The sequence below is a fragment of the Primulina tabacum genome, chromosome 9, assembly GCF_025594145.1.
Source record: "Primulina tabacum isolate GXHZ01 chromosome 9, ASM2559414v2, whole genome shotgun sequence".
Classification (NCBI taxonomy): domain Eukaryota; kingdom Viridiplantae; phylum Streptophyta; class Magnoliopsida; order Lamiales; family Gesneriaceae; genus Primulina; species Primulina tabacum.
This window is the reverse complement of record NC_134558.1, coordinates 37033478-37052977: the sequence shown is the minus strand read 5'-3', so window position 1 is coordinate 37052977 and position 19500 is coordinate 37033478. Positions and strand designations below refer to the sequence as shown.

Below are 19500 nucleotides of genomic sequence, written 5' to 3'. Positions count from 1 at the left end.
GCGGGTTAGAAAGTATATATTATAATAACATAGTAAGAAGTAAGATGTGTATACAACATAAAAATATATCTCACAAAAAAATTATGAAACTTCTCACAGTCAATTTTGTGAGATAGATCTCCTACATGACTCGATTCATTAAAAATATTGATTTTAATATCAAATATTACCTTTCACGCTAGATCCACCCATTTCACATATATATATTAGTGAGACCGTCTTACATGAAATATACTCAATGTTTTTATGACCAGATCGTGTCTTTTTATGAATATTCATGTATTTATATGTAGTAGTATGTCAATTGGTTTGAAAAAACAGTTAAATTTATCTCTATCTCTCTATATATGTTACTATTTATTGAGTTCTCAGGAGCTAAAATATTTGGTGTCATTGTTTGTTTTTGTAATTAAACATATTACTAAAGTATCAGATTTTTTGGGAAAGACAGGTGTAGCTCGATATATAGAATATATATCATAAGCTTGAAGTTCAAGGTTCCATCTATAGCCAAACTTTAACTATTTTCACAAAACGAAAATGTTATCTTTATTAATATAGAACATTATCGTACTCAGTTAATTTTTGATAAGTTTTAACTGAATGCTATGTTTGGTCAATTAAATTTGAAGAACACAATAATTTAAAAAGATATCCTTATAATTTTAAGGTTAATAATTTGGAATTGCATGAATGAATAATTTTTTGACTGATGAGCGATTGTACAATTGCTCATCATTACACTCATTTTTTTCAAAGAGTAAATAATTTAAGTTTAATAGCTCAACACATCATATCAATTATTAATAAAATGTCATTTTGACCATAAATATTGTGTTGATGAAATATTTAATTGTGAAATATGATAAATTTGATTGATGATATGTAGCAATGAATTCACAAATGTTTCCAGAATTGTGGGTGTTTTGAGAAAGTTGGTCGTATTATATATTTATTTATGTTCTTATAAATTTTGAAAAAAAAAACTATATATCATGGCTTGTTAGTTGTTTTTTTTTTTTTTTTTTTTTTTGTTGTTGACTAATCTATGGGGATTGTGAGTAAATGGAAATTGAAACAATTTAAAAGATGACAAAAATTTGTGTGAGACGGTCTCATGGATCGTATTTTGTGAGACAGATCTCTTATTTAGGTCATCCATGAAAAAATATTACTTTTTATGCCAATAGTATTACTTTTTATTGTGAATATCGGTAGGGTTGACTCGTCCTACAGATAACAATTAATGAGACTGTCTCACAAAAGACTTATTCTTAAAAAAATTTAAGGTCAAACATGCATAAGATTTTAATTATGAAAATTCCACATTTTTTCATTGGCAGATATTTATTTACAAAAAACGTCATTTTTTTATTTTTACGTGCATCCGAGTGCTGATATTAATTAACACTAGTAGGTTGTGGTAAATGTGATGAGTATGATTCAAAAAAAAAATTGGTTTTTTTTTAGATTTTAAAATGAAAATCGTCAATTTTTTTGAAATTAAAAAGATCGATGGAAATAAAAATGTGGAAAATAAAATTACTATACGAGAATTCGTAAAAAAAATAAAATAAAATGTGTTTAATGTTTTTTTTAAATACCCCCCTAAGTCATAGCCTCATTGGTGTGGGATCTAAACTTCACATTCTGAACAAGGCCAAACGCACCCCAATCGCCTTAACCCTGATATCTCATTTCTAACCCTAATTTTAACACCCGCTTTGCCCGTCCAAATAATTCACAATTGCTGAATAATGCCGTTTGAAAAATCCTATTTATTTATAGTCCATAGTTATTATGAACCAGGAAACAAGATTTTGCGCACACAGGCATGGAGTTTTTGGATGAATATGAAAGCAGACCAAGATTTATGATCCAATCGAAGCAATTGCCCCTACCTCCCGATCCCGAATCCATTCACTCTTCTTATATTCACAAGCCTACGCTTCTTGTTTCCCTTCCTCTTTCAATTGCCATTTTCTTCATTGCATTTCGTCACATCGATTTAGAACCGCTGAAATCCATTCTATTGTGGCTCTCATGTTCCCTTCTTCTCGGACCCTTTGCCCCTCCTTCCCTTACCGCTGGTGATATTCCTGTCGGGCACGGCCCCATTATCAAGGAAACCCCCAATGTCGTAGTTGATAGTGATGAAAAAGTGAGCAGAAAATCATCGAAACCCATCAGAAAACAACCATGTGAAGATCCTGTCCGATTTGACGGGTTCTTCGATAAATCAACGAGTGTTAATGGGTTTGGGTCGGTCCTAGATTCGGATAAGAAAGTGACAGATAGTTTCGGGTCATTGATCGAAGAGAAATTCGAGGAAAGGGAGTGGAGTAGCACGGATGAAGACGCGTTGAGGAAGTTAATGGGAAAGCATCCAGTGGGGCAACCTGGGCGATGGGAGGCAATAGCACAGGGGTTCAAAGGAAGCGTGATATTGAAAGCTAAAGAAATGGGAGTAAAGAAGGCTAGTGATCAAGATTCATTTGGGAAGTTTCTAAAGGATCGTATGCCTGTCGATAAACGAGTTCTTGATGAGGCCGGGGATGGTGGAATTGGTGTAATCTATACAAATGTGCAAGAAGGGGGGAAAGTGAGTGGATGGAGTGCTGGAGATGATTTAGCTCTGCTTAATGCATTAAAGGCATTTCCAAAGGATGTACCCATGCGGTGGGAGAAGATTGCTGCGTCTCTGCATGATAAAACTAAGTCAGCCTGTATGAAGAGGGTGACAGAGTTGAAAAAAGATTTTCGGAATTCAAGGACCTCTACTAGTTAAGCTTCTTTAGTTTAAACGGTTTTACGGTGGGAAATTGGTATTTAGGTTAGAGAGAATATCGCTGGGACATTGTTTGTTGAGATGATCACATGATTATTGGGATGAATTGTTTGCTCATTCACAAGTTTGACGTTATTTTTTTCTCCTTGATCGCTTGCATTATTTTCTTGTTTGTGATATATGTCTTTAGTTCTTACTTGACCAACGGGGATTTCAAATACAACGATTTATTATTGTTTAGCAGTAGAAACCTGAGCTACACAAAACATGAACCCTTGAAGATTCTACCACACTTGTTTCTAATTTGATGTCAGTAGGATCTTGCTTATAGTATCGAAATGAATAATTGATATCAATTTAATGTACTTTTGAAATAGAATCAAGAAAATCTAAGCCTTATAAGTTGAGACAGCATGGTTTATGTTTTGACTGTCAAAAGGTGTCAGGGCCCGTGCACTTATATATTTAATATTTAATTACCAAACAACAATGATTAAATGGTGTAAACACCGAAAACGAGTTTAAAACGTTCATTAAGGCCTACAGAAATTTCGGCATGACCTCCCCGTAAATAGGACATCCCAAAAATTTCAAAACACAACAACAATATACGCTCGAAAATAACATCAAGTTCACAATCAACCACACCAACATCCTACAGCCGCATTGACCAGGACTAGACACAACATACCACAAATAAAATCCAAACAACATTAAAACATAACCATACAGCTAGGCATCTCCCTGGCAAATGTATCAAACCATCATAATATATATAAATATCTGGAAACTCTGACACCAACCGACTGACTACTGGGTACCACTCGCTGACGCTTCAACAGACGCGTCAAATCCCCTGGAATAACCTGCTATGGCATCAAAAACAACCACAACATTAAAAGAAAACAGGGGTCGGACTCCAGTACAACAAACCAGTAAAATCACGACGTATATAAAAGACATGTAATAATACCAAGTAAATGCAATGCTATGCGATGCATGAATGGTAACAATGAAATAACGGATACCAAATAGAGTTCAAACGAATAGCATCAACAACAGTAACAGTGGCCACCTGTGCCAGGAATGCAACATCAAATCGCCGCTCGTCCATGCACGTAGCATCGAGAATGCGAGTAGCTAAGTCGCTCGTCCCTAGCTGTCATCTGGGAATGTGGGTAATCCTAACCCACTCGTCCATCTGATGACTCAATAAATCTCAACAGAATCAACATAAATAGCCGTCAAAGGAGTCAAGCCTCAATATGTTATGCCAACACAATTAATGCATGAATGCAATAGAATAAACATTCAAGGCATATAGTAGCAAATAACATTCACCGAATATCTTACACGCCAATATAAGCGTCATAATAATATAGGTTTGAGCATACCTCAACTATAGCTTACAATACCATAGAAAATCTTAAGAAATATCGGATGAACTCGTTCAACGATAAAACCTACAATATAAATTCGTTATACACTTCAATATAATGCATTCTAACCGACTAAGACAAATTAAATCGGAACGGTTAAAAATCAATTTCCGGGCAGCCTATATAACCCTTGTACAATCTGAATTCAAGCTTAATACCTCAAGAAACGAAGCTTAAACACACAACGGTGATCTTGCGAAAATGGCTCGCCAAAAATGTCGCCGAAAACACTGTTCACGGTTTGAAAAACGAGCTGGAAATTAGGGAAAAAGCTTAATACTTCACTTATTCAAACTAATCCACCAAAAACAACCAAGAATCGAAGCCAAAACCATACCTAAATCCGAATCGAAGCTCAATCACAGTTGCTGGAAACAGGGCCGATCGAACTCGATAACTTCCGGTTCATGTAGGAAATACTCTAATAGAAAGGAGGAAGAAGTTGCTAAGTTGTTGGGCTACTTCTCCGACCGAGGGCGGCGCTACGCGGTTGATGCAGAAAGATGAGAACGACGGGTTGCTGGAATGGAAGAGAAGGGATTTCTGGAAATGAGCGATTCAGATTTTTTGTATCAAATGGGTTTGGGTAATTTAAATAAAAATGGGAAATGTGCTGGGCTTACTTATTGGGCCTCACAAAAGGATGCCAAGATAATCTGATCAAGGACATCAATATGAAGTTATAGGACACACCAGATGAAAGATATTCTATTGGAGAATGCCAACCTACCGACACTTTGAATTTCGAGAAGCGCCTCTTCTCCCTCAGTACACACTTGCACCAGTCATGATCTTTGCAAATTTTAATTGCAAGATTGGTGATGATCTTCCACGAATTTCGATAGAATAGTTTTGTTAACGAGTTAACTATGACATATGGCTTACACAACGCTGATAAATGCTTTCAACCAGATGCATCCTTAGCAGATCGTGTTTCTTGTTTCTAGTCAATCTGACTCCAAAGTTCAAACATTAGATTTTTTTGGAGCATTGATTGGGAATAGGGGTCATGATGCTTATTTCTGAGTGGTTGTAGCTAGAATTTTTTGTAAAATCGTCGGATTTTAAGTGGATATCTTTGTGTTTGATTGATCATATCTTGAGCTAGACTCACATCCACAGTAATTTGTCGCCCGCCCCATTATTAAACCTTTAACACGGCTTCGTTGTTCTAAATTCTAGTACAAGAAGGCTCACTCTCAATGGCTCAAGAGTAACTTAATCCTCCTGGATTCCCCCTTATCGCGGGGCTGGTTTGAGAACCAACGAAATAAGTGGCTAAATTCATATTTTGTTATTTAGAAACATAATATTAATATATCTTAACAAATTATTTATAAAATATGTTGTAGTTTTTCTAAGCATGATATTATTATAAGATGTCATAGACAATGGCAGAGCCAGAATTTTAAGTCTATCCGGACTATAATTTTTAACGAAAAGTAAAATAATATATGACAATTAAAATAATAAGATACATGTTCATTATAATCTAAAAACGTTTCTCATTAACAAGATCTTCAATATTTTTGCTATAAAACTCATAAGATTTGAAAACTTCGGTCAAAACTTTGACATTGTAATATTTTATATCTCCATCACCTTGCAAAGAAATTTATGAAGCTTAAATAAAATGGTTATATCTAAATATTTCTTAACTAAAAGATAAAAAGATGAGCTGAACAGACATACCATATTACTGAAGACGTGATTTATGATTATTTAAAGTATAATATTTATTAGTTACAGAATCTTAATCAATATTTAAACAAACTCTATTTCTTTCAATACCGATCAGATTATAAGGTTACAACTTTTTTGTTTCAAACAACCCTCGGCACAAATCACGATTATGAGATATTGGATATTTTCTAAAAATTCTCGTGACAAACTACATTGAGCTCATAATGTTACAGCTGACACCTCAAATGATGCATTTCATATTCCATGAGGTTCTCCTTCTTAGCGATAGTATAAATCTTATCAATGTCGAACAATTTAAAATATTCTTTTGGTTCCAAATCACAACTAAGTATAAGTAGGAAATGATGCAAGTGAAGCAAGCTTCTGGCAAAACTATGAGTTCAAATAGAATAAGACGAGATCAGCTCAAAAATTAATACTGATGCATTTATAATTGGAATTGACTGAAATGATACAATAAATTGACAATATTTCAAAACTCGAAAAAAAAAGATAAGATTTGAGCTGAAGATTTTACCCAACTTTGTATAAATATATAGTGAGTATACTTGAGCAAATTGGTTTAAGGTTGATGATTCGAGTATTTGGAAACAAGACAAATCTAATTACAATTTCGTCTCTGGAATGTTTTCATCCTTTAGTGTAGTCTCATGAAGCTGAATGAAATGAATCAAAGTCAAGATCGTTGGGCTTCTTTTATTTATGGATATGTCCATGGGCTAGAAAATCATTTAATAACATAATACATAATTTAAAAAAAGAAAAAAAAATTAGCACCCGGGCTACAGCCCAAGTACTCTTACACATGGCTCCATGGGTGGTCATAGAGTTTCATTCATTGATTTTTGTAGGTAATTCATGAGCCATTTATTAAAGTTAAAACTTTTCATATTAATTAACTTTCGATATGTTGGAGAAAGTTTTTTGACATCCCAAAAAATGGAACTTCATATTTCATATTTATTTTGTTAATTTTAAAATAAAAAAATAAATAAAATTACTCTATTTTTTCTTGGGGAGAGGCTGGTTTGGATGACAAGTGTTGACCCCATGTATCCAAAGAATTAGGTTGCCAGGTCAGCAGTCACAAAATTCAAATAAAACTCCCTCTCGATATCTTTTGATGGTCCAATCATGAAAAGTGTTTGTACGTTGTTGACAAAAGTACCCTCGATTCCCAACACGTCCTGCAGAGGAATAAAACCCGAGTCACCGTAGTGGCAGCACCTATTCTCTCTAACCCCGAGAGACCACAAAACAAAACAAAACAAAGCGCACCACAAACAAGGAGTCGATTCTCTTTTTGACGTGTGTATATATATATATATATTTTTTTTTTTTTCAGTTCACAAAGTTTTTTGTTTCAGAACTTATATATATGGTTGGGAGGGGGGGTTGGTGGAGGGAGATGAATCGTGGGATGTGATGGGGGCCGGGTTTTCCCAGGTTTTTCCATGTTTCAATCCTGCTGCCGGACCGAACGGGACCGATCCGGACCTCATTTTCGGCGTCAATGCGGAGCCGCTCGACGAAACCCTAGGCCACTCCTTCTGCTACGTCCGCTCCTCCGCTCGGTTCGTCTCGCCCACGCACTCCGATCGCTTCGTTTCGCCCACTCAATCTCTTCGCTTCGATGATTCGTCCACTGCCCAGACAAGGCCTCCCAAATCTTCTGGGTTACCTGAAACTTGGTTCCGAGCTATTTCTGGAGCTTCGGTTAGTGCCAACTCTTCCACTCCCATAACTGTCCTCCAGCTTGAAGATAATTGCGGCGATGCCATGAATGCTGCCACTCAAAATGCTAGTAGCAGCAGCGGCTGTGGCAGCAAGGATTTTGTGGCTGGGCTGCCTAGGGGTGGTAATAATGTAATGCTAGATGGATTTGAGAGTACATCGTCGTTTAGCGCCTTGCCACTGCAGCGGGTTCCGCGAAGTGGAGGCGAAGCACCTTCCGGCCCACTGGAGAGGGCCTTCTTCATGTCTGGCCCAATCGAGCGGGGAGCTGTCTCTGGACCGCTCGATGCTGCTGCTGCTGGCGGCGATAGCAATGGGGTGCCGTTTTCGGCTCCTCTTGGGGGCATATATGTGAAGAAGAGAAAGAAGAAGGTACTTTCAGGAATTCGAAAGGCATTGTATCGAAACTTTTCGGTGGTTCCAGTACGGAATTTTATTGGCGGAGGTGGGGGTTGCCAGAAGGATGTTATTGCTGGAGATGATAGCAGCCGAGAAGCGGCAGAGATGGAATGTGACAGCAATGTGCAATGGGCACTAGGAAAAGCAGGGGAGGATCGGGTGCATGTTGTTGTGTCAGAGGAATTGGGTTGGCTCTTTGTTGGAATCTACGATGGATTTAATGGCCCCGATGGCCCTGAATTTCTGATGAGCAATTTATACAAAGCCATGTACAGTGAATTAGAGGGTTTGTTTTGGGACACGAAAGACACAGATTCAGCTTTGAATGCAGATAGACTTGATCATTCTTATCCATCAAACCTTCACACAGACACTGTCCCAGAGTCTGAAGAGAGCACAGAAGGTGGTACTGAATCATCAGTGAAAAAAGTGATCTTTGGAGGGGAGCAGGTTGAAGTTAAGAGGAGGAGATTATGGGAATTTTTAATGGAGGAAGATCCAGAAGATGGGGTTGATCTATCAGGTTCTGATAGATTTGCATTCTCTGTTGATGATGCATTGTACGTGAATAATGCTAGCTCAGCAGTGAATAGGCGGTCATTACTGATTGCAAAACTAAAGGGTGGGTTACAGAATGAGCCTAAGGACAAGGGCAGTAAGAGGTTCTTTCCTTGGAGATTTTGGCTGGAGGGAAAACATAAAGCAGATGGGGGACTGAGGGAAGACAAAATCGCAGATGATGGGGAAGCTGAAGAGAAGAAAATGAGTAGAATTGGTAGGAAGCGGAAGGTAGGAGTAGTTGACCATGATTTGGTGTTGAGTGCGATGTCTAGAGCGCTTGAAATGACTGAGCAATCATATTTGGATTTGACCGATAGGGTTCTTGATCGGTACCCAGAGCTTGCATTGATGGGGTCTTGCTTGTTGGTTGTGTTGATGAGGGATGAAGATGTGTATACGATGAATGTTGGGGATAGTCGGGCTATAGTAGCACAGTATGAACTTAAAGAGGTCAGTAGCAGTTCAGAATTACATAGTCACGGGAATCTTGGGTTCAATGGTGGAGACATTGTTGAAGAGTCTGCAGATGCGTGCGAGAGGGCGTATAGTAGGGTTAATGTAGCTCATTCAAATCAATCTATGGGGTTGACTGCTCTGCAGTTGTCCACTGACCATAGCACGAGTATACAGGAGGTCAGTTCCCCCAGTTCCATTTTTGTTCTTTTTTAAATGTGAAAGCATGGTTGAGGTGTTTCTTTTCAAGTTCTAATGTGCAAACTTTGGCTTCTTAATATGTGCTTGGGAGCTATATGATACCTTTTACTGGATTACCTGTTTGAGTTGGATCTGTTTAAATAAATGTTCTGTGGCGTTGACTGAAAATCTGAAAGATACGTAGAGTGAACTGAGGCACATGCAGGAAGTTTGTCATCCACAATTCTTACTTGCTATTTTTGAAATTACCTTTTAGCTAATTATATATCCACTTCGGCACTGTTGGCTTTCTTTGTCTTAGATGGGTGACGTTCTACTTTTATCTTATTTGTAAATATTATGGTATTCTGCTCACATAGATTACATATGAATAGAGGTATCCAATTGCATCCTGAAAAGTTGGTTTTCTTTTTCCCTTGGTTGAGTTATTGTCATGATTGGGAAGACATTATCAATGTATTATTAGTTGTATCGTCTCCTAGATGTCTTCTATTCTTTCAATCTCACATTATTCTTCTCAATCAAGTTACCATTTTTATTGAGAATAATTCTTGATTGCTTCATTGTTCTGAAATTCGGGTAAAGTCATTCTGAAAGCCATAATGATGATAAGTTTTTCTTGTTCTCGTGATTCGTGAATGTCATGATACTTTGAACGATATGAATGTTGTAGCTGGAGAAGGCACACCATCAAATACTTTGAGAATGTGATTTTGACTTTAGCTTTTGTCGTGTTTTTAGACTAAAAAGGAGCTACATGCTACGGTAGTATAACTGTCCTTATCTGATGGGCCAAAGTTGTATATAGTAAATACCAAGACTTCCAACCATCTTAGGTTACTAAGTTTTATTGTGTGGGAGCCGCCACCCAATCCTATTTGATCGGCCATAGAACCCTGTTTAATAAGTGGAATACATTAGATGATATTTTTCAGGTTGGGCAGTAAGGGTCGGAGAGAGGCAATGACTCATTCGTAAATCCATCATTCTTAATTCTATGTTATCTACTGCTATAATCCTTGTCGCCGTCATTCATCATTGATACTACTTATGTTATCATCATCACTGATACTGTTTACATTGTCATCTTCATGATCAATTCTTTTGCAAGAGTATGGTTTCCATCGCCTCTTCAACATTCAGAGATAGATCCACAAAGGACTGGAAATGAAGTTACTGAATCACATTCGAGCATATGTCTGAGCCACATCTCTTACATGCTGTGTAGTAATTAAGTGTTTTCCTTTTCAAAGCTGCCGTAATAATTTTAATGGTATTTTTGGGCCTTAGTAATTTCATGCTTTAGTATGGTGTGGATATTCTGAATTATTGAAAATAACTGCAAAATTGTTATATTAAATCTAGTTGCCTTGTTATGCTTAAATTGGCTGATATGTTTGTGTTAATAACACGATAGAAAGTAGTGTCTCTCCTTTTTCCTGTGATGACCTTAAAAATTATCAATTCACTTGGCTTTATTCTTTCAGTTATTCCTTTCTTCCTTCTGTTTTTTAAATGTATTTTATCATTGAAGTGGTCTGAGTTTCTTATTCATTTTATATCATATTATATCATTCTCAGGAAGTAATTAGAATCAAGAATGAGCACCCCGATGACTCTAATTGCATAGTGAACAACAGAGTTAAAGGTCGTCTGAAAGTAACTCGTGCATTTGGGGCTGGATTTCTCAAACAGGTTTGTCAGTTGACCCATTAGTTCTTATGTTTGTATTGTTGCAAATGTTTATTGCTTCCTTCCATTCATACAGATCAATGTTTTCTATTACTAGATGATCTTTTATTGACTGAAGCGCTTGTGGATTTCTCTTCTTGGACTTGTAAAGACTTTGATGTTTATGAAATATGTCCTAATACAATATATGAAAATTTATTGAAACGAGATAGTTTGATGGCTTACTGTAAAGGGGAAATTTTCTGCAAAACCACATCCAAGTCATGTTCAGTAAGGCACACTCAAAAACTAGTTTCAACAAGATAGTTTGATGGCTTACCCAGAAAGTGAAAATTTTCTGCAAAACCATCTCATAGAGAAAAAATTTACAATTCAAAAATTAAGATTTTACTTCCTGAAATATTTCGACGAATATGATTTAAACATAACAAAACATTAATCGTGGATATTTCAATGAAGTTGACAATATCTTAATGAAATACTCTAATAAAAGTGATCCTAGAATATATTGAGTTTAGAATATTTAAATGTTATTTGGATAAAATATTATCTAAAAGCTTCTCCATGATAATGATTTTAGACTATTCAGAATGACTTAATATTGTTAATTCTGGAGAAAATAATTTATATATGAATACAATACATGCGTATGCATATAATTCTCACCAAATTTTTTGATTTATATTCAATAAAATGTTGGGGTTTTTGTTATAAAAAATAGTGTACTATGCAAGAAATTTTTTTACGGGTGCTTCTTCAGATAAGAAAATACATAGACACATGTTTGGATAATTTTTCTAGTTTCTTCTGTTGAAATTAAATTGTAAAACAATATTTTTTCGGCTAATGCTAAAGGTAATTGAGGAAAAACAAGTTAGATTTTAACGTAATAGGTTCTTTGTATGAAATCTTGATGAGATGTGTTTGTGAGGTAGAAAAGGTTTTCATGGGTTTTATCACATGAATATTCTGCGACTAAAAAAACCAAAAAAGAAAATTAGGCGAATTGGTTTATCTCAATTATAGCTTGAAGTGTTATTTTGGAATTACAAAACTTTATGTTAACTATTTTTATAATAACTCTTTGTATATTATCAATATCTTTATGTGTGATTAAATGAGACATAAAATTTCAATCGTTTCTTTTACTTCTAGCAAAAAAGTTAAAACAATAAACTGAGTCAATATAATGATATATTCCAAGATGTCCGAGGGTGGGATGATGATCCATCATGTCTCTTTTCAGTTAAGTCATTCTTTGATTCCTTCTTTTCAAACAGTCGCTTCTCTGTCTTTCCTTCTTTTAATTTCATTTGGAAGATTCTGATTCCAACCAAGATTAAGGTATTTTCGTGTACGGCGGTTCTGGATGAATTACGACATCTGAGATGATGCAAAAGAGATGACATACACGTGCTTTGTGCCCTAATTGGTGACTGTTACGAAAGGGAAACTCAAGACCACATGTTGATTCATTGGACTTTCACGAGTGGATTGTGGGCTAAGGTTTTGGAAGAATTGAGATTGGTTTGGATGGTGCCAAAATTGACACAAGATTTATTCGTTATGGATTTTGGACATTTTCTCGGTAAGAGGGACATAATTTTTTGGAGAGAGTGGTAGTTCATAGCATTTGTTGGTCTGTGTGGCTAGAGAGAAACAAAAGAATTTCTGACGATATTGAAGACACGTGTGAAGAGTGTTGGAAAAAAATCAAGATTAAAATAGCTACTTGGATTGGATCCATTGTAGAATTTGAGAATGTTTCGATATTATATTTACTAAGATATTGAAATTCAGTTTATTGTTGATTTGGCTAGGATATGTTATTCAGCATTTTGTCGATAGTGGACCACTAGTCTAGTTTCTGTATTTAAAACCCTTTTAATATTGAATAAAATTTCTCTACTTATTAAAAAAGAAGTAGAGTTCTGTGTAGCTCATTACTTCCCAAAACAAAATTTAGCTAGGAAACCTCTCCTTACACTTGAACCTTGCAGTCTCTTAAGCCCATTACTTCCCAAAACAAAATTTAGCTAGCAAACCTGTTTCTCCTAACACTTGAAACTTACAGTCTCTTAAAAGCTATGAAAATCATACCAATCTCGATTTAAGAATAATAAGGTTTGCTATATTTGGTAAAGTGTTATTCTTTACTGAAAACTCATTCCACCTTGTTTTAAAATATTCCCACTTTGACTAGAATATTGTCTTGTTGAAATTCTAATGTTGTGTTACTTGGTGCCTCATCATGGGTGTTTTCACCATCGTGACTGTCAAAGTTAGTTGGCATCCATGTACAGTTTTCAATTCACGCCTCAGGGCGTGACTGGGCGCTGAATTTATCCAATGTGCCCAGAGTCTCAGTCCTGGGGTCTTATATCACATATGTGACATGTGCATGTGTTTTTTCAGGGGGTCAGTCCATAGATTGGCAGTGCAGTAGACTAGTCCAGAAAGTTGAAACTAGTTTTTGAGTGTGCCTTACTGAACATGACTTGGATGTGGTTCACTACTTCACGACTCATTTCCCTTTTCTTGCATAATTCAAACATTTCTTTCTTGAAATGATTCATGTGACAATGTGAGAAATTAATATGAATATAAATTTTTTTTGAGTGAATCAACATGAATTCATCAATGAATTTATTTAATCCCGCAAAATAATTGTTTTATTATCTATTTATTCTTCATCTTCCAATTCCTTGACTTTACCGTTATCTTCGGTTTCCTTTGTTTTGCATTTCTTTTCTAACATATGCATAATTATTTTGCTGTTAGATGGTCTCGAGTATGTTAGCTCATGTAATTTGATTTGTCAAATCTTCCTTCGTGTTTGGATGTGCATATGTTTAGCCTCCCTTATGGTTTTAACTGTATGTTGATGCAGAAAAAATTTAATGATGCCTTGTTAGAAATGTTTCGGAATGAGTACATTGGTACTGCCCCTTACGTATCATGTTCACCTTCTCTTCGCCACCACAAACTGTCACCCAGAGATCAATTTTTGGTGCTTTCATCTGATGGCTTGTATCAGTATTTTAGCAATCAAGAGGTGGTATTGCATGTGCAGACTTTTATGGAGAGGAACCCCGATGGAGATCCAGCTCAGCACCTGATAGAGGAGCTTCTGTTCCGTGCTGCGAGAAAAGCTGGTGAATTTTCTACCTTCATAAAATAAAAAATATGTATTCATATTACTTTCTTTAATTGCATTGAGAACCAATGTCTACAACGTGATGGACATCGTTGATGCTATATATATTCAATTTCTAGCTTTGTGTCCCCCAATTTCAAGGTCAGCTGGAAGGCCTTTTTATCCTAATTATGGTAGAATCTGAACCATCGACAAATCAAACCACCTCTCCCCTATTTCCAAATACATTTTTCATAATAAATCAGAAGCTTATTTCAGAATCTTTTGATCTTGATAAGCAAAGCTTGACGATGAACAATGTTGGAAATCCTGGAACAAAACTTGCTGTCCTGAATAATTTTCACAAAACCTAGTTCAGCATTGGCTTAATATCACGACTAAACGCATTAGAATGGTTGCATGAACCATTCTTTTGGACAAGTTAATATTGTTTCAGTAAAGCACTCTGTTTTGTTCTGTCCCAATTTCAATGTCATACTTCTTTGGATAACGAAGTTCACTTAAAAAGGTTCACTCTCTGAACCAAATTTGCATTTGGTGTAGGAATGGACTTTCACGAGCTTCTGGATATTCCACAAGGAGACCGTAGGAAGTACCATGATGACGTTACGGTTATGGTGGTATCTCTTGAGGGCAGAATCTGGAAATCATCCGGAAAATACCTCTGATTGCGTTGATGGTACTAGGTACTTGGACCAATACAATAGCAGGCCAAGATTGTTGTCCGAGGATTGGAGTTGGAACCCATTCAATCTTACCGCACAATGCTTGTGGTGAAGGGGGGAAATCCACATGATTATCGACTACAGTTTGAGATGATGTACGTCGAAGACTCCAGAAATGGTGAAAAATGTTTGCAGGGAATAGGAAATTTTTGTAGCTGAGGGTGTACAACTTTTTTTCCCCGAGACGGGATCTACCCCCTTTTTTGCGCTTCTTTTTCTTAATTTAGAGAGCTTTGTTCGTCCTTTGGGAGGGCTTAGTAGAGTATTCATGTGTACATCAATGATAGAATCATGGGTTAACATCCATTAATCCGATCCTCCATTCTTATGCTTCCAGTTTTTATGTAACTTGAGGCCTTTATTAAATGTAGCTAAACACCAGTTTTCCCAGAAAAATCAGCAATTAATACATCTTTCAGGGCAGTCTTTTCCATCAAGTCGCGCACATGTTGAGCGATAATTGAATGCATGCTTTGAATTCCCTAATGTGATTGAATTCCCTAACGATCGTAGCGGCGGCCCATGATATAATATTTTCGTCAGAGATTTCATTGTCATTTATTGTAGAGTCAAGTTCTTACCAACTGAAGGTAAATGATCTTTTTTAGATTTAATGGTCCAAATTTGATTTTGGAGACCAGAGTCCTATAAAACAAAGTGGGCTTCATATAATTAAATTGAAATTGAATATTTGAATTTTACACAAGTGTATTTTTTTATCTTTGTCTTGGCATCTTATGATCGAGTCATGCTAAATTTTCAACGTTTTATTTATTTCTCTATCTTAATTTAGACTAGTGTTCAGTCTTTTTTATAATTAATAATGTTGACAATAATGTTTTTTTAAACATTTATAAGGGTTATTACCGTACTTTGGAAGCTTGGTTTCTTGTTGGTTTTGGTGTACGAGGAGAGGCTTAGAAGATATTCTGTAATTGGACTAGTTAACAAAAATATGTGAATTAAATGTAGGGTTGTCAAAATGCAACACGATCCGTCAACCCGACATGATCCAACACGAAAAAAATCAGGTTCGGGTTGAGGTTTTCGGGTTCAAGTCGGGTTCGGGTTGGGTGGGTTCGGGTTAGTGACATGTTAGACGGATTTCGGGCTGGGTCGGGGTTGATCCGAAAATTTTTTTTTTAAAATATTACCTATATTTTTATATATTGTATGTTTGAACAAAATTTATTGTATATTTATATGATAAATTTTCATTATTTAATATTTATTTTGTATATTTTTTTAAAAATTGTTTATTTGATTTAGTAAATATATTTTAATTTTCTACAATTAAATTTTCAAATTTAAATCGGAAATTTTGTTATTATGTGTTTAAATTAAAATATTATTATTTTTTATTTTTTGAATTTTTTTTATTAATTTTTTTTTAAAATAAATAAAATTCGGGTTAGGCGGGTTAGACGAGTTGAGTCAGGTTAGAACGAGTTCGTGTTCGGATTGATGGTTTTCGGGTTGTTTCGGGTTCGGGTTGAAAAAAATCACGGTTTGACCCGAAATCCGACCCACCCGACCCGATTGACACCCCTAATTAAATGAAACCAAGAATTATCGGATTTTTATTTTATTAATATGTTCAATTCACAAATTTAACTTGCAGTATTGTGGTCATTAATTTTTTTGAGAATTTTATTTATAGTTAACAATATCATTTTGGCGAGGCTCCAAAAATTTGAATTTGAAAAAGAAACCCTAAATCCCAATACCCGTCGTTTTCGCTTCCCGTACTGCCCCCCTTATCTCCCCATCGAAGAGTTAGAGGTTCCACAGTTCACATTTTCCACAGCCATACAACTTACCACTTGTTTACCGAAATTACACTATTTAGAAATGGCAAAGAAGAAAGTGTCCAAATCCCACCAAGAGAAACAGGAGGATTTGGTGGTCTCTGCAGCCATGGATTCTGATGCTTCTGAGAAACTTGAAAATCTCAAATCCCTCAACCAAATGCTTATAAAGGAGACTTTTGAGCGCCGCCAGCAAGTGGAAGCACTTCTGCAGGCGAAGGAATCTCTGGAATCGGAGCTCACTCGGTCTGATTCGGAGAGGGAGCTGTTGCGGTCTGAGTTGGGCGATAAGGCGGAAAGATTTGATCTGGAGAGGGTTTTGGTGGCTGTGTTTGTTGCTGAGCAGTTGGCTCAGGAAGGTGAGGTGATTGAGGGGAAAATGAAAGGTTTGGAGAGAGAAATGACAGGGTTGAAGAAAGTGATTGGTGAAAAGGAAGCTGAGATTGAGGGTCTGTGTGGGAAACTGACTGAGGCTGAAGATACATTGGGACGTGAAAGGGAAGTTTCAAGAAGAGTTTTCTCGGATAGGGATGAGATGAAGGGTAAACTCGATGCATGTATTGAGGAGTGTGGGGGTCTGATAGACAATATGATTGAATTGGAGGAAAGAAAAAGAGGTGTTGAAGTTGAGATGGAAAGATTGCAGGATGGATACGATGATGTGCTGATGGAAAAGAAAGAGCTAGAGAATAAGATTGAATTGATGATAGGAGAAAAAAATTTGACCAAGAAAAAATTATCGGAATCAAATCAGTTGATTGAGGAATTGAAGAAAGAACTTGAGGTTGTTGTTAAAGAGAAAGAAGGGATTGAAGAGGATAAATATGCGGAAATGGTTAGAACAAGTAAGTTGGAGGACGATGTATGTGGATTGAATGAAATGGTTGAGAGCTTGAGAGAAGAGAAGGAAATATTATGTGCAAATGTGACCAAGTTGGAAACTAAGTGTGTTGAAGGTGAGGAAAAGCAGAACGAGATGGGGAGGAAGATTGAAAGACTGTTGGAAGAACAGAAGTTGGTTGAGAAGAGAGTTGAGTGTTTGATTGACGAGAAAAACACTATTGAGAAGGATTTGGTTGATGCGTTGAAGCAATTAGATGATGCCAGAGAGAAAGTAGAAGATTTAGTTAAAGAAAATGCAGTTTTGGTTGAGGCTAAAGATAGATTGGATATTGAAATTGGCGCATTTAAGAGTCAAGTGGATGAACTTAAGGGCATTCTATCCGAATTGGAGAAATCTTGCGGTGATAAAGTAGAGAAAATTACAAGTTTAGAATCTCAAGTTGCGGGTTACAGAGACGCTCTTGAGCGAGTTAAAATTGAAATTGATGAAATCAAGAAATCTTGGGATGAAGAGAAGCAACTTACCCACATGTTAGAGGGAAAGATTTTTGAAATGGAGAATAAAATTGAGGAGAATGGCAAGATAGCTAGGGAAGAGGAGGCCAAGAATGCTGCAATGTATGCAGATAAGATAGAGTTACAAAATCAATGCCGGGTTCGGCAGGAAGAAATTGCATCTTTGGAAAATAGCCTAAATGCAGCACGATGTGAACTCGACTCAATTAAAAGTCAAGCTGAATTGGCAGGTGCGAACTCTGAACTGGCCCTGAATCTGTTGAAGGAAACAGCAGCCTTTTGTTCCAAGGGCGGTGGGAAAGATGCAGAAAACGGTGATTTGCTTGGAGGTAAACCGAGAAATGACGAAGGAACAAATGCATATGCAATGGAATTGGAGATGATAAAGAATGCTTTCAAGAGCAATTCGACTAAAATAGAGAACTTGAATAGGCAATTGGAGTTCCTTCAGAATTCGGTTGTAGTGGCACAGAAGAAGAAGAGCTTTTGGACTGTGTTGTCCTCAGCGACAACTGTGCTGGCTGCAGTTTCTCTTGCATACGTGGCTCGTGGGCGTTGAGGATTCATTGTTGATTGACTAGATTTTTGTGGATTTCTCAATGTTTTGAAATCGTTGACAAATTTTGTATGCTGTTTACGGGCAGAAATATTGATACAAAATAGTCCTTTATAGTTCTTGATTATAGATAATATTGAACCTTGTCTCACTACTTTGATCACACTTCCCTTGTCTTCCATGCTGTATTGTGTCAATTATCCACTTTACTTCCATGTTTCCATTGTTTGTTTGAAGAACTGTCTGTTTTTCACATCTTTACTCATTTAGATTAGATTTGTGTGGCTGCAGAATTTTTGAATTGCAGCTCCCAATCTCTTTGTTCCGCATCATCATAGAATTTGAAATATCTGCGGTGTCAGATTATGGCGCAATATTTGCTTTGTTCTCAGGGAGGGTGGCTTTTGAAAAAATATTTTGGGTGAATTTTCTAAGGAAAATAAGATGAATATTCGATCTCATTCTGGAATAATATTATTTTTACTGCAGCTGCGGCATCATCATATTAGAATTTGTACGACTAAAAATTACAGTTCTAAAGCAATATATTCTAATTATAATAATAATACAATATAAAAGAATGGTGAAAATTTTAATTCGTGATGATTGTGTCGAGAAATGTTAATAGTATGGAACTTTGATGGAAAAAAGTTTAGTATTTCTCACTTGGTTTTAGTTATTGATATATCACATCTTTTATATTATATAATTTTCGTTATAAACTGTTAATATTGAAATTTGGATTTAACTCAACCTCAAAAGCTACAACCGACGTGGAACAATTAACACATCCTCTCACGGCCTAAGAATGAACATCTGAAGCGTGAAGTTTACAAATGACCCAGCTATGGGCAGAACGTGTGGTCAAACTATGAGCAGTCCAACACATAAAAGTGGAACATGAGCTCTGATATCATGTTAAGA

General features: G+C 36.2%; 3 protein-coding genes across 3 annotated transcripts; all 3 read left to right on the top strand.

Moving 5' to 3' along the window:
* Positions 1–1645: 1645 nt before the first annotated feature.
* Positions 1646–2932, top strand: LOC142555752 (transcription factor MAMYB-like). The gene has a single exon (XM_075666822.1). The coding sequence runs from the start codon at positions 1835–1837 to the stop codon at positions 2786–2788; it is 954 nt and encodes a 317-aa protein (XP_075522937.1). The 5' UTR covers positions 1646–1834; the 3' UTR covers positions 2789–2932.
* A 4015-nt stretch (positions 2933–6947) lies between these two features.
* On the top strand, positions 6948–15266 carry LOC142555750 (protein phosphatase 2C 29-like). The gene is made up of 4 exons (XM_075666821.1): positions 6948–9258; positions 10861–10974; positions 13862–14126; positions 14672–15266. The coding sequence occupies exons 1-4, from the start codon at positions 7357–7359 to the stop codon at positions 14794–14796; spliced, it is 2406 nt and encodes an 801-aa protein (XP_075522936.1). The 5' UTR covers positions 6948–7356; the 3' UTR covers positions 14797–15266.
* A 1302-nt stretch (positions 15267–16568) lies between these two features.
* LOC142555749 (uncharacterized) lies at positions 16569–18825 on the top strand. The gene has a single exon (XM_075666820.1). It carries the CDS (start codon positions 16705–16707, stop codon positions 18577–18579), a length of 1875 nt encoding a protein of 624 aa, XP_075522935.1. The 5' UTR covers positions 16569–16704; the 3' UTR covers positions 18580–18825.
* The last annotated feature ends 675 nt before the right edge of the window (positions 18826–19500 follow it).

Excerpts from the sequence above, each read along its gene's own strand:
- LOC142555752 (XM_075666822.1), top strand. The coding sequence starts at position 1,835 with ATGGAGTTTTTGGATGAATATGAAAGCAGACCAAGATTTATGATCCAA.
- LOC142555749 (XM_075666820.1), top strand. The coding sequence starts at position 16,705 with ATGGCAAAGAAGAAAGTGTCCAAATCCCACCAAGAGAAACAGGAGGAT.
- LOC142555750 (XM_075666821.1), top strand. The coding sequence starts at position 7,357 with ATGGGGGCCGGGTTTTCCCAGGTTTTTCCATGTTTCAATCCTGCTGCC. Across the intron at positions 9,259-10,860 it reads ATAGCACGAGTATACAGGAG|GAAGTAATTAGAATCAAGAA; the intron begins GTCAGTTCCCCC and ends TATCATTCTCAG. Across the intron at positions 14,127-14,671 it reads CCGTGCTGCGAGAAAAGCTG|GAATGGACTTTCACGAGCTT; the intron begins GTGAATTTTCTA and ends CATTTGGTGTAG.